The sequence below is a fragment of the Lepidochelys kempii genome, chromosome 24, assembly GCF_965140265.1.
Source record: "Lepidochelys kempii isolate rLepKem1 chromosome 24, rLepKem1.hap2, whole genome shotgun sequence".
NCBI classification, from domain to species: domain Eukaryota; kingdom Metazoa; phylum Chordata; order Testudines; family Cheloniidae; genus Lepidochelys; species Lepidochelys kempii.
This window is the reverse complement of record NC_133279.1, coordinates 3889145-3916108: the sequence shown is the minus strand read 5'-3', so window position 1 is coordinate 3916108 and position 26964 is coordinate 3889145. Positions and strand designations below refer to the sequence as shown.

Genomic DNA, 26964 nt, shown 5'->3' with positions numbered 1-26964 from the left:
GCCCCCACCCCCGAATGCAGCTCCCCAAGTGGCGTGAGAAACCCTGCAGATGTGAAAGAAGCTAGCCAGAAGCCCTAATTAGTTTGGCATGTCCCAAGGTTTTACAATCATAACGCTGGGCGGGTGTTTTCACTTTTCATTGTTCGGGGGGCCCCGAGGGTGAGGACAGAGGGTAAACAGGGCCTGTTTCTAACCTTCACGCCAGCCCAGCCATTCCCACCACACAGGGGAGATTGAAAACACTTAAGCAAACAAAAGCTGAGCCCGGGGTCTTTCCTGGCAGCGTCCTGAGCAGCTCTCAGATAGGATTCTTTGTTATGACTCTGGAGGGATGGAGGACACCCACAAACCTATACAGATCAAAGGCTCCAGGAGAAGGTGGATCGGCACAGAGGTGGTCCGCTTGAGTTTGGAGTAAGGGGCAGCAGGGACCTGACCCCAAGTTATTTGCCTTATGGCTTGTTTCATTTATTCCTGGGGTCAGGGCATGCAAGATGAGCAGGCAAAGGGGTTGGGGGGGGGGAAACTGGTGCTGTTTGTAAAGCACTTGCTGGGTTTCATCCAGTGCTGTGCAAAGGTAAAGACAGACTGGAGACACTCTGAGGACAAAAGAATAGCTTTGTGTTTTAGGCAGCAGATGGGCACTGGCTTTAAACCCCAGCTCTGCCCCAGCTTCCCCTCATCCCTCCGGCCCTCCACTTTCCCTCTGCCGAATAGAGATCGTAAGCCTCCCTTTGTCCGCTTAGTCTGCAAGCGGGTTGGGGCAGGGGCTGTCTCAGAGTGTCTGTCCAGAGCCCGGCACAACGGGGAGCTGATCTCTTTGTGCTACTGAAACATAACCAGGCTTGGAAGCCTTTGATTGTTATTGACAAACACCAGTTTCGCCGGACACACCCAAGCCCACATGATCATTGAAATTGACAGTCTGGCAAGGTAAGAAAAACGCCACCTGAAAACTTCTTAGAGTCCCGCCTTCACGTGTGCAAAATGTGTCATCAGGCTGGCCTCAAAGGGGCTGGAGGAGCGGCACCCGGTAGGTCGCTTTAACTTTTTCAGTCTCAACATCTCTGGTCAATACATAATGATGGCATCAGGCCCCACACAGCCCACCATTTTGCAGCATAGTGAAAACGTAAACGGAATAAAAATCTGAAAACGTGCTTAAAAATAAACATCGGGATTCGAGCAGTGGAATTCGGCTGAGCCTAAATATAAATAAAAATAACCCCCTGGAAATTCAGGTACGCCGGCGGTGTCGGCTCCGAGGACCTCCGGCGGGTGTTGGTCTTTCCAGAGCAAAAGGGATCAGAGCCGGTTTCTCATCTCCTCTGAAAGGGAAGATATTGCTCCCTGCGACAGGGCACCTTGCGGGACCCGGGGGTCAGAACTGACCCAGAGGAGAGCACCCCCCGACTGAGCTCACTGCGGCACAACGCCACCTTTCCATCAGCTGGAGTTTCCATAGATTTTCACACATGGCCTGCCTGGCCTGACAGCAGGGAAGGTTATTGTAACTGCACGGTGGGTTCCCCTTTCCCCCCAGTGCCCCGCCAAGCCATCTTTCATCAACACTTAGCCAGGCTGTCAGCCCCTCTGGCACAACCTGTGTCAGGGTTTGCGGGTTGGGCGGGGGAAGCTCATTTGTAACAGGCGGGAGGCACAAGAGGAAAGAGGTCCTGGGGAAGCAGATGCTGGCGGGTGACTGGTGATGCCTGAAGAGCTGCCTGACAGAATCCATCCTGCCCCCCACTTGGTGCATACTAGGCCCTGGAAATCCTCAGCAAATCGGCTAAGAAAAAGTTGGACGCAAACATTAGACAGATGTATTTTATGGGAGACATTTTTAAAGAGGGGTCACTGGGCCGTTCCCTTCAGCACACCGATTTCCTGGCCAAATTCTAATTAGATTAATTCTATGCCCCAGATTTCCCTTTGTTGTGTAGCATTGCGAAATACTGTAAAACCGCTGCCACGCCCCAGAGGCAGCTGCATTTCAGTGTTGGATGAGTGAACCCTGTGTAGCGTTGCTGAGGGCTGTTAAGCCAGTACTGTGTCCCACCCAAGAGGTGGCTGCATTTTAGTGCTGGGTGACTGAACTCTGCGGAGGAGGGTTGATAAACAGCTGTCACACCTCACCACAGGAGGACAGAGCTGTAGTGAAAGGAATGACCGATCCCATGCCTGGCACAGTATTCCACGACTGTACACGGCCTTAACAGCCAACGCTCCCCTTCCTAACTAGCCTGAACTTACCCCAGCAAGGTAGGGAAATATGATCTCTAATTTATAATAGGGAAACTGAGGCACGGAGCGGCAACTTGAGCAGCTGCCACAGAAAGTCAGTAGGAAACCAGGGTGTGGAACCCAGGAGCCTAGTCCCCTGCTCTAACCACTAGACCCCACTTCCCTCCCAGAGCTGCAGACACACCCGGGAGTCTTGACTCTCAGTCTTATACTCTAACCACCAGATCACACTCAGAACTGCAGAGCTGGGAATAGAAGCCAGTGGTCCTGGCTCCCAGCCCACCCCCACAAACCACTGCTTGAGGCAAAACACACTAATCTCGAAAACCATCCTGATTCACAGCTTAAGAAGTTCCAAGGTGAAGTTGGCTCCCGGATGTGACAGGCAACAGGGAGATCAAAAGCCAAGTCAGAGGGGGTTAGGTGCTATCAGCAGGAGCCATCTCTCTCTGCGGGGAAGGAGCACCTCCCTAATTAATCACACCACCACTCTTACTTGCACGCCTGCATCCCCTCACTGCCTGAACACAGCTTCCCCCTCCGAGCACTTCATACAGGCCAGGGCTTGCAGCTGATTTATCCAGGGGAGGGTATTAGCTCAACTCTTCCGCCTAGGGGAACTGGCTCGTTTCCTAGGGTTCAGGGCCGGGACTCTGAAAATCTGGGTTCTGTTCCACCCCTGCTGGGGACGTAGGCCCCAATCCGGGAAAGTATCTAGGCTACTAACTCCTAGGAACCCAAATCCCTTTGAGGAGCTGGCTCTGAGTCCTAGCCTCACACCTTCCCCAGGGCTACCTATCTACCCAGAGTGACCATCACTGTAGCATCTGGGCTCCTCCGAACCTTTTCTGTATTTATCCCCACAGCCCTGTCCCCATACGAAGGGCACCTGATCATCAAGATCAGGGTCCCACTGTGCTGGGTGCTGTACAGACAGTTCCTGCCCAGCAGAGCTTGCAATCAAAGCAGACAAAGGAAAACCGGCCCCCTTTTCCAGAGGGGACCTGAGAGCCAGAGAGGCTTGGGATGGGCTTCACTCAGGCGGCTATGTCCCGTTCTGAGATCCCGCTGCGATCCACGGTCCTGCCGAACCTGCCGGCTCCTAAATTCGCTCAGTGCCTACGACTTTGCAGCCAAAGGACCCCAGGCATCTCTGGGTCTGGGCGCCCAGACCCTCAGCTCCCACCTGAGCGATCCAGGCACCAGGCTGGGCGTTCGGCCGCCCACCTTACCCGTGAAGCCTGATCTAGTCGGTGTCTCAGCAGCCACCTACCGGCTCGGGGCCCTCAGAGCAGACACCCCAAGCACACAGCTCGGGGGGGGGGGGGGAAGGAGGGAAACGTCCACCTCCCTTATAGCCCAGCTGTGCGGGTACTCACCTGGGACACCCCTGGGCCCAGTCCCCCCTATGCCTGGTGAGGACCTTCCCCCTCTCCAGTGCGTGCCCTCACCACTGACTAGGGAGACACCCTAGCTCTTCTTCCTAGTTAATTATTCAACTATTTAATTACAGTGGGACCATTTGATTGGGAGAGACTGAGGGCGGATAGCCCCTTGCCCAGGGGTTAGGGCTCGCACCCTGAATCCTGTCTCATCAGGCAGAGTGAGGGATTTGTACTGGGGTCTCCCCCATGCCAGCTGAGCTCCCTACTCACCAGGCTAAAGGGAGGTCCCGTCCCCACTCCCCCCACCAGCTGGTGTGTGTGACATCATCCGTGGGGCCTAATCTGGCAGGCCCCCTCCGAGCACATCTACTGGATCGGGACTCACCCGTAGGTACCCCAATGACTGACTTCCCCTGTTAATGGAGAAGCAGAGCTAGGCGCCAAACACCAGGGGAGGGGAAAGGCTCAAGACACCTCCCCCCCTCTCTCGTCAGCATCTCCCTGTTTAACCCCAGTCAGGATAACCCACGTTCAGCTCGCCTGTGGGTACATCTGCCCTGCAATCAGAGCCCGCACATCCACACTGCAAGGTTTAGCCCCGTGACCTGAGCCCATGTCAGCTGCCCTCGGGCGCTGAGGCTGGGTACCGGCTGGGGGTTGACTGATGTGCAGACAGTCCTTTCATGGCCAGGGGAGCCATCTGGAGCCCCCTAGCCTGTGTCTCCCCCAAGGTTAGAACATGGCCCCCCAGAAAGGGGGTTGGCTTGTCCCATTGTGCAGACAAGAGAAATCCCCCTGTTCTAACTTGTCGGGGCCGCGTCTCGGGGGAAAGGCCGTCATTGCTATGGGGCAGGCGGAGGGGCATCTGGACGGGCATCTGGACAGCAGAGGAATTGCAAAGGCAAAGGGACGAGGGGGCCCGGCAGGCAGGTGGAGGGAGCGTGATTTCAGGGGGAGGGTTTGAGGGAACTGCAGGAGAGAAGGGGTTAAAGGGAATGGAGTTGCTCCTGATTTACATCAGGATCAGGCCCAAAGGAAAAAACGCAGGCCTCTGTTCCATGTTGCCCCGTCCCTGTGCTTTTGGGGGTGCAGGTTAAGGTAGCTTTAGGCCCCCTCTGCATTCCCTGTATGGGGCTGTACAGCCCAGCCCTGGTGTCAGTCAGAGCAGCCTCTGGGCTGCTCTAATTTACACTTGGCTCCCTGTGTAAAGGAGTAGGCAGGGAGTAGCCACAGCAGCGAGGGCTCTGGCCATGCCCCTTCTATAGGGTGCTGGAGCAGAGTGGGTGCAGGGGCCTTCCCCCAGTTCCACACCTGCATAGGGTGGAGTGGGGATTTTTAGGGGGCTGTTTCCACCCACTGTCCCCAGCAGGCTGACGGCATCACTGAGAATCAGCCCCCAGCACTGACAGGAGCCCTGGGGGGCATTTGCGGCCCACACAGCACTAGGGGCTGCATGGAGACCGGTGCCTTCAACTCTCATCTCCCGTTGCTCTTGTCGCTAGTGTTGCCCCGCGACAGCTCAGTCCAGGAGCTGCAGCCACCCCCACCCCCCTAAAAGCCAGCTTGCCCTTCCCCTCGGCTCTGCAGCCAGCAAGGCAGGGAGGTTGAGGGGGAGGATGCAAAATGCTTCCCATGGAAAAGCTCCTCATCTTGCTATTTCCCGGCTGGCTCAGAGTCCCGCAGCCCATTCTGCGAGGGCTGGAGCGGGGCCAGCCACCTGGAATCACCATCAGCCCCTGGCTCGCCCGGCCACCCCAGCCTGCAGCATCCTGGGGGCTGTCGGCGCCGCGTGTGGGTGAAGACAAGGGAGCTGGGAGTCAGGATGCCTGGGGTCTATATCCAACGTCGAGAAGGAGTAGGATCTCCTGCGGCCACATGCTCTAACTGCTTAATCACATCCACTCCCAGAGCTGGGCATCGAACCCAGGAATCCTGGCTCCCAGTTCCCTGCTCTAACCACTCGCTCAAACTCCCAGGGCTGGGAACAGCTCCCCAGACCCCCCCGGCTGTGACCGCACTAAGATGTTATAATCGTTCCCGTCTCCCGCTAACGAGTGCCTATGGTGGCAGCTTCGAGAGAGGGCTCTGGCCAGGGGGCTAGTGGCCCCTACGCTCCCCAGCGCTGCACCCGGGGGCCACAGAATCCCTGCAGGACATCTCAGCGGCCGCAGATGCCCCACGGCCGCTCTCATGGGGAGCCCGGGAACAGGGCTGTTCTGTGGAGGTTTTTTCTCCTGCCCAAGGAGTTCAGAGCAGGGGTGAAGGCCCCGGGGCTGAGCCTACAGAGGGTGGGCAGTACAGGGCATACCCCCTCCCCGAAAAGACATCAGCCTGCCAAGGGGCCCTCACTGGAAGGGCAGCTTCTGCAGGGCCAGGGGGGAGTTCAGTCCCTCTGGTCTATTCGGCCCCTGGCCATAGTGCTGGCCCTGCTGCTCCAGTTCTGGGACCCCCACCTCCTCCCCAGTTCAGCCGATGCCCCACAGTCCTGACCCCCAGCCCCCTGCTATCCCAGCCCTGCCAAACCACCCCGTAACTCTGGCACTGTGCATGGGGGGGTGGGATTGTGTTGCTTTGTTCCAGCAGCCCTGCCCGGCATGCAAAGCTGCTGTTGCAACCATGCCCCCCCTCATCCCCCGCTGTCCCTTCGCTGACTCCCCTCCCGGACTGGTTTAGATTTGGAAAAGCAACATCAAGGGGATCCAGGCGCTGAGCCCCAGTGCAACAAAGATGTGGGAAATACTCCCCCCACCCCCAGCAACTCCAGGGTCTGCTCAGCCTCAGCTGTCAGGGGGAGGTCAGAGCACAGCCCAGCTCTGGGGGGGGCAGAGATGGGAGAGATTGGCGGGGGTTGGGGGAGCACAGGCCCTTGGATTTCATCAACTTGCCCTACTAGTGTGAATATCCCCCCATTATACACCCGCCTCCCCACACATACACCCCGCCATCTTTCTACACCCTGCCCTACACCCCTCTATCCCGCCCCCTTCTCCCGATGCATTCCCCTCCCCACCCGCATCCCCCTTCCATCCATGCCCATATACCCCCTCCCCAATACACACACTGCCCCTGCATCACGCACCCTCCTCCCCCTTTCTCTTACAGACCCCAACTTCCTCCCCTTTCCCCATCATCCCCCCCGCCACACACACACACACTTGCAAGAAGGAATTCAGCCAAAATCCAGGCAGCCCTGGGCCTGATTGGAATCAAAACCCTGCCCTAGGTTGCAGCTGCATTAGCCTGGCCCCACCTGGACCTGATCAGAGCCCCTAATTCGCTGGGAGTCTGAACAAGAGCTCCAGATTTTTAAAGAAGCCCATGTATCATTTCCTCTCTGCGCACCTGGGGGGAAGTGGTGCAGGCAGGGATTTCCTCCTGGTTCCCCCGGTTTGACTGGGGAGCCAGGGGAGCTGGTACAAGGGGAGGCCGCCACACAGTTCACTTTGGCTTAGCAAAGACACTGGGGAGAGTGACAGTAGCACCTCAAGGCCTGACCAAGATCCCACCCCTGGGGGCTGTACAGATCCCAACCAAAAACAGGGCCCCACTGTGCCAGGCGCTGCACAGACCCCGACCGAGATCAGGGCCCCCCATTGTGCCAGGCGCTGTACAGACCCCAACCAAGATCAGGGTCCCATTGTGCCAGGCACTACACAGATCCCAACTGAGATCAGGGCCCCCCATTGTGCCAGGCGCTGCACAGACCTCAACTGAGATCAGGGCCCTGTTGTGCCAGGCACTGCATAGACCTCAACTGAGATCAGGGCCCTGTTGTGCCAGGCACTGCATAGACCCCAACCGAGATCAGGACCCCGTTGTGCCAGGCACTGTACAGACCCGAGAACAGGCAACGCCGTCAAAAGCAAGAGTTTCATAAGGGTGCCCATCACCACGGTAGCTGGGCATCAGGAACCTGAGCATGTGACTCAACTCCAGGTCAACTGAACCCAGCTCTCTGGAGTCCCATACTGGTGCTCTAACCACAAGGCTACGCATCCTCTGTCCCTGCTGCGCCGTGGGTTTTACTGACCCCCTGGGGCAGGTTCTGTTCAGGGAGCGGACTACAATCACTGGTGGGTTGATGGTTCTCTTCCGGGGACCCTCTGAACTCAGTCGGTGCATCCTTCCCTCCACGCTCCCGAGCGGGGCATCCTGGGCTGAGACGCAATCTGCGTCCCTCTGTCTTCGGACGAAGGCTACTTCACGTGCGCCTCTTCCAGAGCTCACCGCTGGGCCTCGGTCCCCTGCTTCTCCCCCCACAAACCGGGAGCGAGGCATGGCTGGGGGCGCAGGGAACCCCCAGAGCAGGGAATGGTGCCCCCCGAAGGATCCGTTAGGATCCAGGGTTTGCCACCGCTGCACAGCTCTTCCCAGTTCCTTGGGTTACAGTGACCCCAAGTGGCAGGGGAGAATTACCGCCCATAACAGCACTCAGACGGCCTTGGTGGGAGCAGGGAGGCCGGGCCTGGTCTGGCTAGTTTGGAAGAAGTCAGGTGACGCTGGGGAGGAGGGGAAGATGACTAGGGACCGAATGGCTTGGGAGCAGTTCTGCAGAAAAGGACCTAGGGGTTATAGAGGACGAGAAGCTGGATATGAGTCAACAGCGTGCAGTTGTTACCAAGAAGGCTAATGGCATTTGGGGCTGTAGAAGTAGGGGCATTGCCAGCAGATCGAGGGACGTGATCGTTCCCCTCTATTCGACACTGGTGAGGCCTCATCTGGAGTACTGTGTCCAGTTTGGGGCCCCACACTACAAGAAGGATGTGGAAAAATTGGAAAGAGTCCAGCGGAGGGCAACAAAAATGATTAGGGGACTGGAACACATGACTTATGAGGAGAGGCTGAGGGAACTGGGATTGTTTAGTCTGCGGAAGAGAAGAATGAGGGGGGATTTGATAGCTGCTTTCAACTACCAGAAAGGGGGTTCCAAAGAGGATGGAGCTAGACTGTTCTCAGTGGTAGCTGATGACAGGACGAGGAGTAATGGTCTCAAGTTGCAGTGGGGGAGGTTTAGTTTGGATATTAGGAAAAACTTTTTTACTAGGACGGTGGTGAAACACTGGAATGCGTTACCTAGGGAGGTGGTGGAATCTCCTTCCTTAGAAGTTTTTAAGGTCAGGCTTGACAAAGCCCTGGCGGGGATGATTTAGTTGGGATTGGTCCTGCTTTGAGCAGGGGGTTGGACTAGATACCTCCTGAGGTCCCTTCCAACCCTGATATTCTATGATGTTTTTAAAACTGACCAGTGAATGGGCCCAAGTGGAGACCCCCGCAAGGGGCCTGCGCGAAAACCAGCCCCTTTCTAAGGTGTCTCAAGTTGCATCCCACAAAACAGCAGCACCCTAAAAATCACAGGCTGCTTTTGAAAATCTCAGAGAACACGCCACTAGCCAGCGCTCCTGCACTACAGCTCCACCGAGCCGCCTACAAGTCTCCACCTAGGCAGAGAGCGTGGCTGTCTTTGGGTGCCTAGAAATCGGTGCTACCTACACGCCACCCCCGGATCTTGCCCTGATAACACAGCACTGTCAAGCCCAGCCCCGGTGTCTGATGGGAACTGTAGAGTGCCCCTAGCGAGAACGAAACCTACAGCTCCCCAGCAGATATTCTGAGCCTGTTGTGAGCACCCCACCACTGCAGAAGCAGAAATGGATTGATCTTTTAGGATTTGTTTTTTTACAAGTGATTTCGAAAGTGACACATTTTATTTTCAAACAACCCAGCTCTCCCGCAAAGGACCAAGCGGTTCATTGCAGCAGGGATTAAAGGACCCGGAAACATTCTGATTTTGGAAGATGTTCGCGCACGGAGCTGTACACTTATGTGAAAAGCACCATGCTCCACTCCCCAGACAAAGGGTTTGGTCTGAGCACAACGGCAAAGACGGATTCAAGTAACCATTACCTGGGCAAGCCCTCTCACCGAGCGGCTCAACCACAGAGCCCCAGAGCTGACACCAGCCCTGCCCCACTGCTCGAGCTGGGATCCGGTTGTCCAGCACTCTGCTGCTCCTGTCATCACCGACACCAGTACAAAGCAGGGGGGAAACAGAACCGGCTCGGAACAGACAGCATTTCACCCCCACTTTGCACTGCTGGAAATAACCATGCCAGAGGATCCGGCCCTTTAAAGAAGTCAGTGCCAATCTATTTGAACGAGATCTGAGATTGAAATTCAAGCTGCCAAATGAGAGTCGTCTTTTATTGCCCTTCGCGGTAAAGGATCTCAAAGGACTTTACTTCACAACTACAGCAGGGCGAATAATTAACTTTTGGGGTTCAGTGGCAAAAAGGCCGTTTCAGGTCTGTTTCAGAAGTGGGAATCTGATCCTGTCTCCCCCACCTCTCGGATGAGTGCCCTAAGTACAGGGCAACACCACTACCGCCCCCCACCTTGGGCCATTTTGTGACCGGCCAAAATGGTGTCCAATTCATGAAGAGTGGTGGGTTTGGAAATCGTTTGCCAGCTCTACTCACAGCACCCCGAGGTGGTCAGGATCATCCCCCCCATTTTACAGGTGGGGAAACTGAGGCACAGAGCATGAGCGCAACTTGCACGAGGCCACCCATTGGGCCCAAGCCGCTTCTCAGACACATCAGTGTAAATCAGGAGTAGCTCCATTGAAGTCAAAGGGACTTATGCCCATGTAAATGAGAGCTGAATCCGTCCCAGAATGACCCCAGCGATGAGAACCCCACTCTCCCAATCCCCTGGGCGGCTGCTTTAACTGCTAGACCATGCTTCCTCTCCTGCAGACTTGTCTCTGAAGAAGCTCCTCCCTTCATCCCTCCCTGTTTGGCACAGTCTGGAGACTGGGGGGTTGTTTGGGGGAGCGGATATCTCCGTTGATTTCCTTAAGCTCATCCAGACTGTGCGTCTGCTACCCTTGTCCTGCCTACTGGAACAGGCCCAGAAGTCTGTCTCTGTCTGGTGCCCTGTCTCCAGGCACTGCGGATCGGACGCTGCTCTACATCAAAGATCCCACCCATTGCTGTCTCGAAATTGGGGCCACCCAAAACCACAGCACCGCAGTGACATTCCTGCCCTATGTTCCACGCTCAGCCAAGCCCTGCTCCAGAGACTGATGGGAATCGTAGTAGAGCGCCTCCTGGCTAGAGCCAGAAGATCAGGGCCTTCGCTGAACTCAAGGCAGGGAGGGCAGCGGCTACGGGCTGCCACCCCAGAGGGATTCCCCCAGGCTGAGGCACGGTCCTGTGCAGAAGCAAGGGAGGGACAGAGATGAGTCAGCTGAGGCTGTGGCCTCTAATGGAGATTTCCAAGCGACCCCATGCTGCCTTAGAGAGGCCACCATCATGGGATGGTGCCAGCTGGCTCAGGGGGCCGAAGACGGGGTACAGAGCCTCACTGCTGGATGCTGCCGAGTCTAGCCCAGGCTGGGCATCTCAGCAGAGTCCTTCTCCCTGTGTGAGATGAGTTTGGTGGGTCTCAACCCACTGCCCACATTAACAAGCCACCACCGTCTCCAGCAGTAACTGCCAGCCTCAGCAGAGAGGCCAAGGAGGGAACAGGCCGGGGAGGATTGAATCTCATCCCCAGGCAATGGCAGGCGGCATGGGGCCCTGATGCCCAGGATCTAGGAATTTGGGACACGATTAGAGGCTCTGAGTCTCACAAACAGCTGCATCAACCCATCTCCCCTGCACCCCAGGGTGGGGGAACTCTGAGAGTCCCTTACTTCTGATCCAAAATAAAGCTGAAGGGGTGGGGAAGCCACCAAACACCACTGGGGTGCCACAGAAACCTTCCCAGGGAAAGGACCTTCAGAGATGTTTATTTACTGGTGTCGCTTTCAGCCCCAGAGATCTTCTCCCCTAAAGGTCTGATTCGAACTCACCGGCTGGCCCGTGCCCCCTATGGAAATCAGATCAGAATGAGAACGTGATGCAGGACCTGTCCACCTGGGAAGAGGGCACGAATGCCACCTGGAGGCCTGGACCAAGTGGGTTCTAGGACACGAGGGGCAGCCAGCAGAGCCCACGGTTTGATCCGGGCAGGGAACGCCTGGGGGGGTGAGCAAAGTGTGGGTGCCCCAGCTGGGAGTTCCCCTCTGGGGCTAAGACAGGACAGAAAAGACAGCCCTTGGTGAGGGCCGTGTGCTGGCAGAGACCTGGAGGCGACGTGTGACGGCTGCTACTTCCTCACGCCTCTGACTCCCGCCTGTGTCAGAAACGCTGCACCAGGCTCCAGCTGCCTGCCCGCCTCCCCCTCGCCTGCTTTCACTGGCCCCAGGCAGCTGGTCCGTATCCTACTCCCCGGCCTGGCCTAGGATCCTCCCACCCTGCGTTTTGCTGAGCCCCCCTTTTCGCTTGCTCTGGGGTTCGGGGTCTGCTCCTTCCTCGGCAGCACGGGGGCGGGCCCCAAGGCCACTCACTCCTGCTCGGGATTCAGCGCCAGCTGCCTCTCCCACTCGGCTTCAATCACCCGGTACAGCTCCATGGTGGCTTTGGCATCTTCCACCGAGGAGTGGCCATTTTTGCCGACCTGCAGAGAACAAGGGAAGAGAGAGACGATCCACGGGGGGTGTTAGAATCAGGGGCATTAGCCAGTATGACCGGCCGAGAGCTCTGATCCTCACTGGCTGCTTCCCCAGGTGATCAGCACACCCAGAACGTGCTGCGGCACTGGGCATTACTAATGCCGACCTCATTAGCCCAATTGCACAGATGGGGTAACTGAGTCCTAGACAGGGGACATGACTTGCCCAAGGTCACCTAGTGACAGAGCTGGGACTAGAATTCATGGGCCCCAGTCCTGTGCTCTATCCACTAGGCCACACAGAAAGCAACTCCTGGGAGAGGAAATGCCTCACCTCACTCTCTGGTGACACCCCCTGGCCAGCCAGGGGACAACACTTTATTCTTCCATGGAGGGACCTTGTTCTCCCTTGGCTTCTGGAGGGCGCATCTCCTTGAAGGAGCAGCTGTGCTCTAGAGCGACCCCCTGTGGATGATGCTGAGAACCGGGGGGACTTTCAGGATGGGGAAGTGACCAGACACAGCACAAGCAGCAGGGAAGAGAGAAGACGTGGGCCTGGGCCCAGATTTCTAGGACTGCCTGCACAGCCTGGGGCATGGCTAAGCACGGGCGTGGCTGGTGCCTGGGGGCCTGTCCCAGAGGCAGAGGGTACCTGGATGTCTTTGTGCAGGAGCTGCTTGGTGAGGCGTTTCAGTGAGGCCGACTCGTTCTCCGGGAAGCCAGCCTTGCGGTTCAGCAGGGGGATTTTTGACGTGTCCCTGGTCACTGATTTCGGGTGGAAATACTTCAGCGCCTTGAAGTCGTTGTGGATGGCGTGGCCGACCACGATCTTCCCCGCTAGGAGCTTCAGGATCTGAGAGAGAACCAGGGCAGCTCAGGGGCTGGGAACGCTGGGGACCAATGCTCAGGCAACAAGGCGCATGCCGCAGCCGTCTGATCGGGGGCAACGCTGGCTCAGAGGGGAGAGCGCCCCCTACTGATCACCCGCGCTGCTCCCGAACCACCCCAAGATCCTCTGGTCTCTGGTTCCAGCAGTGAACCAGCTTTGTCTGCAAGCTCTGCCTGTCTGCTTATTTCACACCAGTGTGCCCAGACCCTTTCGCCTTTGCTTTAGAGCGTTGCGCTGCTTTGAGCTTTGCTAGTAATGCCGCTCTAAGCGGCTGCTCCCTGGACCGTTCCACAAGGTGCCGAAAAGCCTCCGAGACGCAGATGCCCAGAGCTGACACTGGGAAACCCAGCACCCACCACCAAATTAGACATGAGGAGAAGTATCAGAGGGAACAAAAAAATAAAAGGCATCAGCACATTTGATTACAGAGAGGGTTGGAGCGCCCTCTAGGGGGCTTTTGACAAAACAGGTTATAAGCAGAGACAGTGCAGCTCAGTGGGCAGAGAGGGTGTTTAAGCAGAGGGCTCAGCATGGGACACTGGCCCCCTTGGGCACGGCTAGTGTGGAGGTGCTGACTGCCTGGGGACAGCCAGTGCGAGCTCAACATGGGTTCAAATCTCTAGTGTAGCCGCAAAGGGCCTGTTCCTCAGAGCTGCTGAGTACCCATACCTCCCAGCCCTTTGGCTCTCTTATTACGGCAGTGCGTACAGGCCGTAGCAGAGATCCGGGCTCATAGACCTGAGGAAAGGATGGCCTCATGCCAGCCATGGAGAAGCAAAGGGCCCCCGAGGACCAGCAGGGCAGGGACTTAAGGCTTCTTAAGGGCAGCTCCCAGAGGCACTGGAAACCTTTACCCCAACCTGACTCCGAAGAGAAAGCCTCCTGAGTCAAGCTCATTGCGGTGCTCCTGGCCAGGGCACGGGATGGGCACTGGCTGACAGAGGAGAGCGCCCCCTACTGAATCCCTGCCAGCCCAGCCGATGCCCTGGGCACTTACCTCTTTCTGGGCCATTTTGAACGGGGTGGCATTCTTCATGTGATGTTTTTTGATGCCGCTCCACCGGGTCCGGTAGTCGGTGATGGGGTCGACGGGCCGGATGTACTTGTCATACACCACGTCGCCATGGTAACTCACGATGCTGCACCTGGCCAGGTCGCTGATCCGGCCGCCGGGGCCCGTACCCACCATCTCGCAGTCGATGGCCACCACTTTGCTGGGCTTGCCCGGCTGGGGCACTGGGGGTAGGCCGCTGTCATACTCGCTCAGCAGGCTGGCTTTCTGCACGCCAGCAAGGGCACGGGTGCTGTGGTTCCCAGGAGTCCCACTGGCCTTAGCTGATCTACACGCCACTTTCCTTGCTCCTGATGGAAAACAAGGCAGAGGGGAGCCAGAGTCCGTGGTGGCGCCAGGCTGGGCAAAGCGACAATGGTTATTTGCCTTGGGGAAGATTTTTGGCTGATGGGAAAGTCCATCTGTCTGGAAAGAGTTCTGATCCTCGGCGAGCCACTTCTTCTTGGTCCTCTCCCAGGAGCTGGAGTTCTGATCGGAGACTTGGCCTTTGGGAGGATGATGCTGAGATGGCGGTGGCAGCTGCTTCTGCTTCAGAAAACCTCTGCTCTCCAGGAAACGGCGCCGTTTCACAAAGCGCTGGTGTTTCTGGTTGCTGTCGGTTCCCCTCTTGGGAACCTGCTGGAGCCCCAAGTCCAAGTTTATGATCAAATCCGACATGGTGGGTTCTGGAGGAAGGCAGCAAACATGAGGAGGAGGGAAGGAGGGGCCCTAGTCTCTTTCACCCCTCAAGCAGCCAGCCCCTTACACACTGCTCGACAGAGGCTCACGCCCTCACCTGAAACAGAAAATCAAGAACATTTCCACTCCTCATCAGAAGAATTCTAATTTACAGAGGGATCTTAAAGTCCTTGAGAAACTCTCCCCGCATTAGAATCACTCCATGCCCCCACCTTGGTGGTAGCCATTGGCACGGCCATGCTACACCACAGATTAGGCCAGGAAGTAAAGAAAAATCCTGCAGCCAGCTGAAAGTACAGGGAGGACTGAGATTCGGGGCTTTGGCCAGGCCATCAGGACTAACACACTTACATTTATAGGAATGATCAAGGTCTCCATTTTATGTCTCATCTGAAAATCGACACTGGCAGTAGAAAAGCACATGGGCCCCCGGGACTTTTCCCCAGAGGGGAAAACACCTAGTAAATATCCGACCACATTACAGGGAACCAACCCACTGAGTTTGTCTTGTAGGCTTTACATTACAGTGTGAAACTGACCCAACCCTGCTCAGCCTGTGATCTGAAGAGGTCAGTTTGTGGCACTATGGCTGCAGATACAACCACGAGAAATTTGGATGGGTGGCATCTGACTGTTCGTTAGACGGTTTATCAACCAACCAATAACAAAAGACTCATCTTTGGGGTTTGGTCCGGTTCCTTATCCCTGCGTGTGGAAAATACCCAAACAAAATGTAGGTTTAGGGAACATACACGGGGTGTGTAAAAGACCAAAGCTCCAACATGTGCAGAAGTACATACGGCATTGCTTTCACTCCTTCAACATAACCCATTTTAATTTGGATTGAAACCTTCCAGTGAAGTGCTGGAGATGCAACCAAACAAGCTTTGTGCTAGTACCCGAGAAACAGAAAGTGAAAGAGCCCAAATGGCGAAAGGTAACTGGGATTTTAAAAATGTGTTCGGCGTTCACAGCCCCAGCCGTAGTGCAGCAAAGGGTGTTAGAAATGGTCGTTTTCGTCCTGGCAGCAGCCCATTGAAGGTAAAAGTGTGTATCTGGTGGGCATCTGGGGCACTGCCAATGCCCCCATCTCCACAGAAGCTGAGAGGAGTTTACTGACAAAACTCCCCCAGTCCCAGCCCACTCTGACTCCATGATTCCCCCCCCTCCCAACCACTGACCCCCAAGTGCTTCATTCGTGCGTCCTGCTCCACTCATACTCCCTGCTACAGCCGAGTCTAGTGTCTGTCCGGGTCGTAACCTCAACACCATGTCTTGGCGCCTTCCAGTTACGCATTAAGCGACGGCACCCACATCTGCCCCATGTTTGTTCTCTCATCCTCTCCCCGGGGGGGGATGCAGGTGTAGTGAAGTGTCTTGTTCTTTGTGGGTTTTTTAGAAATGATATATTGTGCTGACCCCCTCCTCTTGCTCATCCCCTCCCCCATGAACCCATAACCTCTTCAGTGATGCTTCTCCCCCTCGAGATCATCCCTCCCCCTCATTCACCCAATGACCTCCTTTTTCACCAGCTACTTCAGCAATATCCCTTCCCTCCTGAACCCCTCCTCTGCCCTCCCTCACTGACCAACTCTCACCAGCTCCAACAGCACTGCTGCTCCCCAACCCCTACCATGGATCAACCCCCAACCCGCTCAGTGATTGCTCTTCCCCCATCCCTACCCAGCACTCCCCCATCTCCTCCCCTCTATACCCCCTCCACCCACTGGTCCCCTCCCCTTCCTAATGCCTTCTTCCCACACTGACCCTCTTCTATCTCAAAGCTTCCTCCTCCACTGATCCCCATCCCAACATCTCCGTCCCCCACTGATCCTCATCCATTCCCCCTACTAATCCCCCCATCTCTCTCACACTGATCTCCCGTCCATCCCTTCCACTGATCCCCATCACTCTGACACTGCCTCCCGCACTGATCTCCTATCCCATCCCCCAGCCCCCTCTCCCACTGATCCGCCCTCCATTACCCCACTGATCCCCCCATTACCCCACTGATCCTCCAACCCCCTCACCCTCTGATCTCCCCATTACCTCACTGATCCCCATCCCCCTCAGATCCCCCATTACCCCACTGATCTCCTCTCCCCCACTGATCCCCCCATTACCCCACTGATCCCCATCCCCCTCCCCCCAGTGACCCATTACCCCACTGATCCCCATCCCCCTCCCCCAGTGACCCCCCATTATCCCACTGATCCCCCTCCCCCAGTGACCCCCCCATTACCCCACTGATCCCTATCCCCCTCAGATCCCACCATTATCCCACTGATCCCTATCCCCCTCAGATCCCCCCATTACCCCACTGATCCCCCCTCCCCTCAGTGACCCCCCCATTACCCCACTGATCCCCCTCCCCCTCCCCCCAGTGACCCCCCATTACCCCACTGATCCCCCCATTACCCCACTGATCCCCATCCCCCTCCCCCAGTGACCCCCCCGATCCCTATCCCCCTCAGATCCCCCCATTACCCCACTGATCCCCCCTCCCCTCAGTGACCCCCCATTACCCCACTGATCCCCCTCCCCCTAGTGACCCCCCATTACCCCACTGATCCCCCCCATTACCCCACTGATCCCCATCCCCCTCCCCCCAGTGACCCCCCCATTATCCCACTGATCCCCATCCCCCTCCCCCAGTGACCCCCCCATTACCCCACTGATCCCTATCCCCCTCAGATCCCCCCATTACCCCACTGATCCCCCTCCCCTCAGTGACCCCCCCATTGCCCCACTGATCCCCATCCCCCTCTCCCAGTGACCCCCCCCATTACCCCACTGATCCTCCCCTCCCCTCAGATCCCCCCATTACCCCACTGATCCCCCCTCCCCTCAGTGACCCCCCCATTACCCCACTGATCCCCCTCCCCCTCCCCCCAGTGACCCCCCCATTATCCCACTGATCCCCCTCCCCCTCCCCCCAGTGACCCCCCCATTATCCCACTGATCCCCATCCCCCTCCCCCAGTGACCCCCCCATTACCCCACTGATCCCTATCCCCCTCAGATCCCCCCATTACCCCACTGATCCCCCCTCCCCTCAGTGAACCCCCATTACCCCACTGATCCCCCTCTCCCAGTGACCCCCCCATTACCCCACCGATCCCCAACCCCCCTCACCCTCTCTCCTTGGGCCAGTCAGACCAAGCCAGGCAGCAGCAACCGGAAGCGGAAGTGCAAACCGCCCCGCCGGTGGGGGACACAGGGAGGGACGCACAACAAAAGCCAGGAAGGAGCATGGGCCGCGGAGAGTCCCGCGCACGCGTCAGGCGTGAGCGCGGCGCAGGTCGGGGGCGGGGCCAGCCGTCAAACAGTTTACGCATGCGTCTAGGCTGTTGAGGCACAGAGGCGAGATTGTACGCATGCGTGTGCACCTCTGGAGGCACGCGGGGCTGGGAGGGCGCTTGCGCGTGCGCGGTCCTGCGGCGGGGGGAGACCATAGAGAGCGGTGAGTGGGTGCGATGTGCAGTTGGGCGCTCTAGCCGTGCGGAGGGTGAGCTCTATGGGGCCGAAGGAGCTGTGGGAGGGGGCGGGGCCAGGAGACTCGCGCTGCGCCCCCCCCCCCCTCGGGCGGGGACAGGGGGCTGGTGACGTCTGCCGGCGACACAGACAGAGCTGCATCATGGGCGATGTCATAGCGACGTGCCGCGCGATGACGTCACAGTGCTACGACGTCATGCCACGCCACCAGAGTTATAACTGCGCGATGCCATGGCAACGCCTCCTGGTGATGTCACAGCCCAGCGTCATGGCAACGCCTCAGGGTGACGTCACAGGGCCGGGGTGTCCCAGCAACACGGCACTGAGCGATGCCGCGCGAATAGCCCCGTGTCCCCACGTCACAGCAGCGCCTTGCCAGTGTCGCGTCATGGCAGCCCCGGGGACGCCCGGCCACACGACACAATGCAGCGCCCCGCCCCGCCGACGCCAGGGTGGCACGGCGCAGGCCAGCACGGTGCCACGGCGCACAGCGCAGCAGTGGCCCGAGGGGATGTGGGGCCTTCCCCTCTCAGGCGCCAGCCTGGATCCAGACCTCTGGAGGGCTGTTCCGCATCCTACGGGAAATGAGTCTGCTGGACCTCAGCCCGGTTGCTAGTGTAAAGGAGCCCACATCACCAACCCACCCCCAAGCCTGGCATCCTAGTGGGCAGAGATGCCAGGGGGCGAATGCCCCTTTGGACTGGCCTTCCCTCTCCCCCAGGAAGTGCCCCTCACCTCCTTTACATAAGGGACCCCATGCTGCAAAGAGTCATTAAAGGAGCCAAGCGCGTTCATTCAGACCTTCCTGCTCGGTGATTCTCTCCCTTTTCCCTTTAGTTTTAACTCTTTCTTCGTGCACCATTTCCCATCTCTCAGGTTCACCCCACACCGCGATGACAGTGCTCTCCGGCCAGCCCCTCTCTTTGGAGGAGCAGAAGCAGTTAGCAGTGAACATCACCCATGTCCTCTCGCTCTATGGATCCATTGTGGACTCCTACATCATTGTGAGTCCTATTCAAATCGTGGTTGGACTTTGCTGAGAGGCAGCGTGGACCGGCATGTAGGGCACTGGCCTGGGACATAGGAGACTGGGATTCATTCCTGCCTCTGCCATCGACTTGCTGTGTGACCTTGGTCAAGTCACTGTGCCTCAGTTTCCCCTCCCACTCTGTCGGTTTTGTCTATTTAGATTGTAAACAATTTGGGGCAGGGACTGTCTCTCACTATGTATAGGTACAGCGCATAGCAAAATGGGGTCATTATCTTGGTTGGGGTTTGAGTGCTGGGAGTGGGCTTGGATGATGAGTGCTGTTGCCTGAACTTCCCCCTTCCCCATCACCCTTTCTTCCCTGCAGGAGTTTTTCACCGATAATCTTTGGGGGAAGCTTCCTTATTCCTGGCAGGCAGTGCTCACCGATCTCCCCTCCCCACAACTCGCTGCCGTCTTGCTGGAGAAAGGAAAACCAGAGGAAGTTTGGTAAGAACATGCTCCTGTTAAAGGGGCTTTACTAGTGTCCTCTGTGGGCTTCTTTTCTCTGCAGGGGTTGGCCAGGGGCATATGACCGCAGGCAGGGCTTGTGTCTGCAGGCTGCATTGTCAATTAAAGTAGAGGATGGTTTCCCTTCTGAGTCAGTTCTGGACCAAAGCCCTCGCATGGTGCTAGGGAGTGCTGTGGTGATAGAGGTAATGCCTGTCAGAGAGGGTATGAAACCCTGACCACTCAGTGGCTAGATATGTTGACAGGTGCTTTGGAAAGGCTTAGAGATACAGACAAGCAGAGACTTGTGGCCTTTAAAGATGCCACTGCACTTTTTTTATTCGAAAGAGTCAGGGTTGTATTCCCAGTGGCCTAAATCCAGCATTCTGCCTCCTTAAATTCCCCATGCAGTTCAACTTGAATACGATTTGCTTCATTACTGCCCATCCTGAACTGCCACATACTGTTCCTCTGTGCTTTTAAACAGCTGCCACATTCTAGTCCAGAGGTGGTCGCATTTCCCCGGTGCGTGAAGTGATTTGTACAGCTGTAGTCTGTTCAGTCCCTTTGGTGCGAGAGCAATGGGAACTCCTTGTCCATACACTAACTGCTGTCCTTGTGCTGTCAGTTACAGCGTGGTGTGGCCGCTCTCCTTGCTGGCCTTTAAAGCTACAGCTCACACATTGGCTTTCTCCAGAACACCTCGTGGTAGAGGCGGCATGTCGGCGACCGGGAGGCCAGAGGAGTTCAGGGAGAACCGGTGCCAGAGTGCTAAGCTTAACCCCCTTTTCCGGAAGCACGTGAAGCCCAAAAAGCAGCATGAAATCCGGCAGCTCGGGAAGGTTTGTGGCTAGCATTTCTTGTCCCCAGTAGGAACGATGACCTCACTGTAGCTGTGAATCCAATAGAATCATAGAAGATTAGGGTTGGAAGAGACCTTAGGAGGTCATCTAGTCCAACCCTCTGCTCAAAGCAGGACCAACCCCAACTAAATCATCCCAGCCAGGGCTTTGTCAAGCCGGGACTTAAAAACCTCTAAGGATGGAGATTCCACCACCTCCCTAGGGAACCCATTCCAGTGCTTCACCACCCTCCTAGTGAATCCAGCAGACCTTGGGTCTACCCTCATCTCTGGGGTCTCGCTTTCTCCTATCCTAGCCTCCTTTCCCACTTCACATCCCCAGGAGCATCAAGATGCGCCGATGGGCACTCTGCATTCGCTGGAGTCAACGGGAGTCTTTCCATCAAATCCAAAGGGCTTTGGAGCAGGTTCTATCTCCCTGTAGTCAGAAAAGAAGACAGCATGGTACTGTGGCCAGTGTGGTGAATGTTGAGGTCTCGGTAGTGCCAGAACCTGGTGTTGCTGCTTATTAAAGCCCTGTAAACCATGCTGGAAGACAGCCTGCATGAAAATACTATTCATTAGGAGCCTAATCCAAAGCCCTCTGAAGATGATGGAAAGATGCCTATTGATTGGAACAGGCGCGATGTGCTCAGGAACAGAACCACAGAGAGAAGATTCCTTGGAACCCTGGTCTTGGTCCATGACTGAGGCTCCTAGCACTACGATAACACAAGTCATTAAGAGCAATACTGTATGGTAGGCAAAGGCAGCCTAACGTGCCACCAAGTCACTCCATTATCATGCACCTTCCATCCACCACTATGGCTGGCTGTATCCTTCCCCATGTCTTCACTGTGTCTCCAGCCCATGTGGCTAGAGTGCCATCAAAGCAGAATAAGCAACAGCCTCCATAGTATAATTCCTAGTAGCAGGGTCAGGGTGATGAAGCGATCAGATTCATTAGAAGGTGACTCTCCTCAGCTCTTAGGAATGGCATGTCTTGGAGGAGGAAGACCAGCGATTGAGTCCAGTCTTTCCTCTGGCAAAGGCCAAGATCATGGGTTTCCAGCTGGGGAGTTGCAGTTCCAGAGGAAAAGGGGGTCACACATGGGTCCAAGAGTGGTCACCACTGTCCTCCCTTTATCAGGGGGTCCCCACAGGCTTTTCGGTTGCAACATAGGGTCACGGTAAGGAAAAGTGCGAAGGCCATTGGCCAACGTTCTCCTAGCTGAGGGTTCTCCTAGCTGCGTCCTTGACTGAGCAGCCCAATAAAAGGGGCCCGATTTGTCAAGATGTTGTGCCCTGAGGTGAGCGGAAGCTGCATTGAGAAGCAGGCCACCTCCCTAGGTGTTGCAACATGGATTTCGGTGGCTGACTCTCAGCACCCAAGCTGGACAGCCTGGGCCTTTCTGCTGACAAGTTCCTTGATGAGTCTGCACCTTTATCTTTTCCTCAGGTGGTGAAGAAACTGAGCGAGATCACCAGGTGTGATCAGGTGGTAGATATTGGCTCTGGCCAGGTAGGTTGCTGGGAGCCTGTAGTTCCGTGGTTTGAATTATATTTTGTGTCCCAGATCCCTCCCTGGAGGGGTGAGGTGCATTGTCTCCTATTGCATAGGTTGGGTGATGGGCTGGCTCACGAGGTTCCTTTCACCTTTATTTCCCCCATTTGGAGTCCCGCCCTGGACTGCGGGTGACCCTAAGACCTTGCCAGCTGATGGCGCCTGTGACATAGTGGGGAGTAGCTCACTTCCCAGGAGACCGTATCCCAAAACTCACCAGCATGATCGATGCCAGCTGCTTCCTTCGCTGGCAGCCTTAGCGGAGAGGCCAAGAACTGAATGGATTATGGAGACCGAACTCACCTAGGAGCTGTCTCTCTACAGTCCCCTATGCAGCTTCTAATCCGTTGCACGTCCTGCTTCGCACGCACTGTGCTTTTGTGATAGGGCCCTGCAACTCTGGTTTGTAACCACCACTATGTCTTTTATTTGTATGATCTCAGCCACCACCCCGTACAGTCCCATGCAGCCATTCTGTTTATAGTAACATACAGTCATCGTCCCCGGGCCAGAGAGAAGAGCGGGCACCACCCAGAGATCTCTCTTTACCCTGGCTTTGCTGGCCTGCCTTTCTTTTTCCCTCTCCTTTGCACGTCCGTCTTGTGCTCCTTTTTCATTCTTGCAGTTAACTTGCTAATGATCTCCTTAGCTGTCCCCAGCTCAGGCTGATCTAGACATTAGCCATTCCCTCCCTCAGTCAGGTCCTTTGGGAGGGCGGGAGGGGAACAAATTGGATTTCCAGTGACCAGAGTGCTGATTGAGCTGCCGGTTCTCAGCACTCTGTCGCAGGCCCCCAACCCAAGCACTCAAAAATCATGACTTGCCCCAGTGCGGGGAAATATGTCCCCCTTCCCTCCATAATAACCTTGAATCTTCTAGTGCAGGGGGGAGGGCAGGGGGGATTCAGAAACTCCCAGAGGAGCAGCAGTGTTGACAGTCGGTGTGTGTTCCCCTTTAAGGGCCATCTCTCTCGCTTTCTGGCCTTTGGCCTGGGTTTGTCTGTCACGGCGATCGAGGGAGACGGACGCCTGGTTGACATGGCGACTAAGTTTGACCGAGAACTGGTGTGGGCGCTGGAGAAGAAGCAAGCGCGACGAGCCAAGGTAAACGGTGCAGTGGGGGGCGGAGGGGGGGCCCCAAGGCTAATGCCCTATGCAGATCAGTGGGCTCTTCACACCAGGCAATGGTTAAATTCCAATGGGGCGGAAGGACAGCCTAGAGGGTAGGGCACTGGCTTAGGACTCAAGAGACTTGGGTTGTGTTTCTGGCTCTTTGAGCAACACTTAATCTACCCTTTGCCTCAGTTCCCCATCTGTGAAATGGGACTGAGCCCCCAACCTCCCAGGGGTCCATCTCCGATGGTGAGGTGCTCAGATAACCCAGTGCTGGAGAGATATATCCTCCTGATTCTTCCCGCCTGGAGGAAATCCAGGCTGTGGCCCATTTAAGGAGAGATTATTAATATTTTTACCTGAAGCTTGTCCAGGGAAGAAGCTAGGCTCCAGCTGAGGAGCAAAGTCTAGTAGCTACGGCGTGGAACTGTGTGTCTGAGATCGGGGTTTTCATCCTGGCTCTGCTGGGTGGCTTCTTGTTAACAGCTTATTGGGTTTGAGCTGCCCCTTGATCAGGGCGGCCAGAGCTCAGACCGTAACCAGTCTGTAAGGAGTTAACCCTTTACTGCCAGAGGCGAAGGAACTTCCCTTTATTCCATGGTGGCCCACTGTGACGGCACAGTTTGCACCTGTCTCTCAGGCCGCCAGCATTGGCCTCTCGGAGCAGGACCCCAGCCTAGCCGGACCTATAGTCTGATCATCTGCTGCAGTGTTGAGCTCAGACAACCACCACTGAGTGGCTGTCTGTGATTCTTTGTTTCTCCCTTCCTGCAGGATCCGTGGGAGATCTCCCTCCGTGGGCCAAGCCATGTGGCGGGGTGGGTCGACCCCCAAGCACCGTGGCAGGAGTTCCTCCTCCTGCCACAGCGAGGAATAGACACAGCTCAATCTCCCATGGCAGAAAGCGGCCCGTCCCCGGAGGCTGGTGCCACCTGCGATTTGCCAGGGCCATGGAAGAGCATTCCCCCCACAGCCCCTTGGGGGGGTGGCAGAGACGTGGTAGAGATGGGCAAGCCTGGAGAGAAGGGGCCAGGAGGATGGGGCTGCATGGCTGCTGCAAGAGAGGAGCACAGGGGATCCCCAGATCCCTTCGGAAGCAGAGGCCGTGGCTGCGTTCCCAATGGGCCTCACCCTCTGTATCGACCGAGCCGCCCAATGGCAGTAAATCCCCTGGGGCCACTGGCGGAGGGCAGGCTGCTCCTGACCGGCCTGCACGCATGCGGGGATCTCAGCGTAGCCCTGCTCAGACACTTCACCCGCTGCCCCCATGTGGTGGCCGTGACCTCGGTGGCCTGTTGCTACATGAAGCTCACCACCCAGGAGGAGCCGACCCCCCCTGGCCTCGCAGCACTGCCTCCTCCTTCCACCGACCGGCCTGAGTACGGCTACCCCCTGAGCGCCTGGGTGGCCGGCCTGCCGGGCCACGCCCTCTCCTACAAGGCGCGGGAAGCGGCCTGCCACGCCATAGAGGACTACGCACTGCGACTGAGGAGCAAGAGCCCCATCCTGCGGACTCATTGCTACCGTGCCACGCTGGAGATGCTGATCCGGGCAGCTGACCCGGCGAAGAGACGCCTCGGGGTGCAGACCATTAACAAGGCCCACCAGCTAGCCTTCGAGGAGTGAGTCAGCCGGCATAGTGTGTCTTAGCAAAGCCTGGCCTCGCTAACCAGCCACCGGCCCCGCAGCAGAGATGGGCCTCATCCCATCTCGACAGCCCTAGATGCCGGGGAGACGAGAGACGGGGCTCCGGTTCTGGCTCCTTACTGGAGATGGGAGGGCTGATCCTGCTCAGAAATTCCCCAGAACTCAGGGGCTGTTTGGATACAGACCCTCATTGAAAGTGACGGAGGCAACTGCCCCCTGGTTCCTAGCACCCGGCTCTCAGCTCCTATTGATTGCTATTTAAACAACTTAGGGGCACAACTCTTCACTTTTCACAGATGGGGAAACTGAGGCACAGGGACATGACATCCCTGATCCCCCCATCTGACTGGCTAACCTTAGGGTAACTCAGGGGTTAATGGGCTCTGGGCAAATGCCCAGTCTGCTACCCATGCTGCCTCTGACAACTGATGCCCAAAGATGTATAGACATGAGTGATGTACAACTCCTGGGTTCCCTTCCCTGCTTGGGGATGGGAATGTGGTTTGGTGGCTAGAGCTAGGGGCAGGGTGGCAAGTGGCTGCGGTTGGGTTGGGGGCCCTGCCAGCATCCAGTCAGCTCCAGCTGAGCTGCCCTGGGGTGGGCGGCAGGGCGCAGAGCTGACGGGGCCACGCTGCTTCACCTTGGCAGGTACGCCCGGCTGGGCTTGCAGTGTGTGGGGCTGGACCCGGCCGCCCCTCTGGATCGGGCCTACGTTGACGCCATGCTGGCCCAGCAACAGAACGTGGTGGCCTTCTTCAGCCTGGCCCTGCTTCTGGCGCCGCTGGTGGAGACCCTCATCCTGCTGGATAGGATGATCTACCTGCAGGAGCAAGGTGAGTGCCTCGGATCGACCCACCCCCTTCCCAGGCCTGGGATCCAGGGCAGAGACAGCCAGCTCCTTCACATTTGGGGGTGTGGGAGGGCTGTGGCCATTTGCACTTACCCTGAACTGCTCCTTGTAGCCATTTGTCTCCAGCACGGGGGGATTTAAACCCTCCTCCGCCTGGTATGGACAAGCACGTTCATCCTTGGGGTGCTGGATGCAGCACCCTTGTGTTTTCCCTTCCACCGCCCCTCGCCAATAGCAGCCCTTTGTAGTCCACAGAGAGCCCAGGCCTCAGTACCAGTAACTCCCCAGGCTAACTCCTCGCTGGGCGAGTGAGCACGTGCCCCCTCTGTGCAGCCCCCCATTTGTTCGGCTAGCAAGCGCATGGATCCAGCCATATGGTCTCCCGTTCACCCAGCGAGCGAGCAGGCGTGTTCCTGTCTCTTTCACCACCTACTCACTGGGCGAGCAAGCGCGTGTCCCTCTGTACGGCCCCTCCACTCACCAGACCTGTAAGTACTCACTACAAATCATGGGACCGCCCACCTGTGAACTACTCTGTGTCCCTCCCCCTCTTCCCCTGCAGGCTTCCAATGCCAGTTGATTCCCCTGTTTAACCCCAGCTTCTCGCCCCGGAACCTAGTGCTGGTGGCGGCCAAGGCTGGGCTGGACTCTGCGTTATCCACGCTGGCAGGGGAAGATTGACTCGCACCAGCATCCATTGATGCACAGGAATCACTGGCTGCAGCCCTCCTCTGGGGAGGAACGTGGCAGCTGTTTTACAGCGTACGGGAACGGAGGCGGCGCACACTGTGAGAAGAGGCGAGAGCACTGGGGGAGTCAGGCTACAGCAGCCTCAGAAAGTTCTGCGGCAGTTGCACATGGGGAGGGAGATGATGTGGCCCACCCAGGACCAATCCTTCCCCCTTCAGCCCCACTCAAGGGCAGGGAGGTTTCTTCCTCCCAACCCCCCGTTTCCTTGGGCTGGAAGAGTCCAAGGAGGAGCCAGCCCCAGGCACCAGAGGAAGCCCAGCAGGGCCTTGGTGCAGCAGCGAGTCAGGGACAACAGGCAGCAGCTGCTGCTCCAGGTGCTGACTGGCTGATTGCCCAGACTCTGCACCTCCACCTGCTTTACCTGCCCCCCCCCACCTTCCTGGCCTTCTCTCCCCCCCTTCAGCTGACCCTCTCTCCCCCCCTTCAGCTGACCCTCTCACCCAAAATAAACACCGCCCCCAAAGA

General features: G+C 57.1%; 2 protein-coding genes across 12 annotated transcripts in view; one reads left to right on the top strand and one right to left on the bottom strand.

Moving 5' to 3' along the window:
* Nucleotides 1–18062, bottom strand: part of ISG20L2 (interferon stimulated exonuclease gene 20 like 2) — a 23698-nt gene extending 5636 nt beyond the window's left edge. Inside the window, exons 1-5 of one of the 6 annotated variants that reach the window (XM_073323235.1) lie at nucleotides 15946–16225; nucleotides 14012–14751; nucleotides 12778–12978; nucleotides 12022–12131; nucleotides 9316–11501 (exon numbers count right to left, since the gene is read on the bottom strand). In XM_073323235.1, the coding sequence (XP_073179336.1) occupies nucleotides 11462–11501; nucleotides 12022–12131; nucleotides 12778–12978; nucleotides 14012–14751; nucleotides 15946–16036 (1182 nt within the window). In that variant the 5' untranslated portion in view covers nucleotides 16037–16225 and the 3' untranslated portion in view covers nucleotides 9316–11461. Of the gene's footprint in view, nucleotides 1–9315; nucleotides 11502–12021; nucleotides 12132–12777; nucleotides 12979–14011; nucleotides 14862–15115; nucleotides 15907–15945; nucleotides 16226–17898 lie in introns of those variants that run through there. The other 5 variants (XM_073323230.1, XM_073323234.1, XM_073323229.1 and 2 more) reach the window with 5 other exon arrangements.
* METTL25B (methyltransferase like 25B) lies at nucleotides 17985–26964 on the top strand. 6 transcript variants are annotated; one of them, XM_073323227.1, is made up of 9 exons: nucleotides 17985–18271; nucleotides 19135–19262; nucleotides 19614–19735; nucleotides 20364–20577; nucleotides 22036–22098; nucleotides 23100–23243; nucleotides 24027–24874; nucleotides 25548–25732; nucleotides 26312–26964. In XM_073323227.1, the coding sequence occupies exons 2-9, from the start codon at nucleotides 19152–19154 to the stop codon at nucleotides 26428–26430; spliced, it is 1806 nt and encodes a 601-aa protein (XP_073179328.1). In that variant the 5' UTR covers nucleotides 17985–18271; nucleotides 19135–19151; the 3' UTR covers nucleotides 26431–26964. The 6 variants fall into 6 exon arrangements, with proteins under 6 accessions (XP_073179328.1, XP_073179327.1, XP_073179325.1 ...); XM_073323226.1 differs by having other exon boundaries at nucleotides 17986–18226; XM_073323224.1 differs by lacking the exon at nucleotides 17985–18271 and adding an exon at nucleotides 18359–18542 and having other exon boundaries at nucleotides 26369–26964.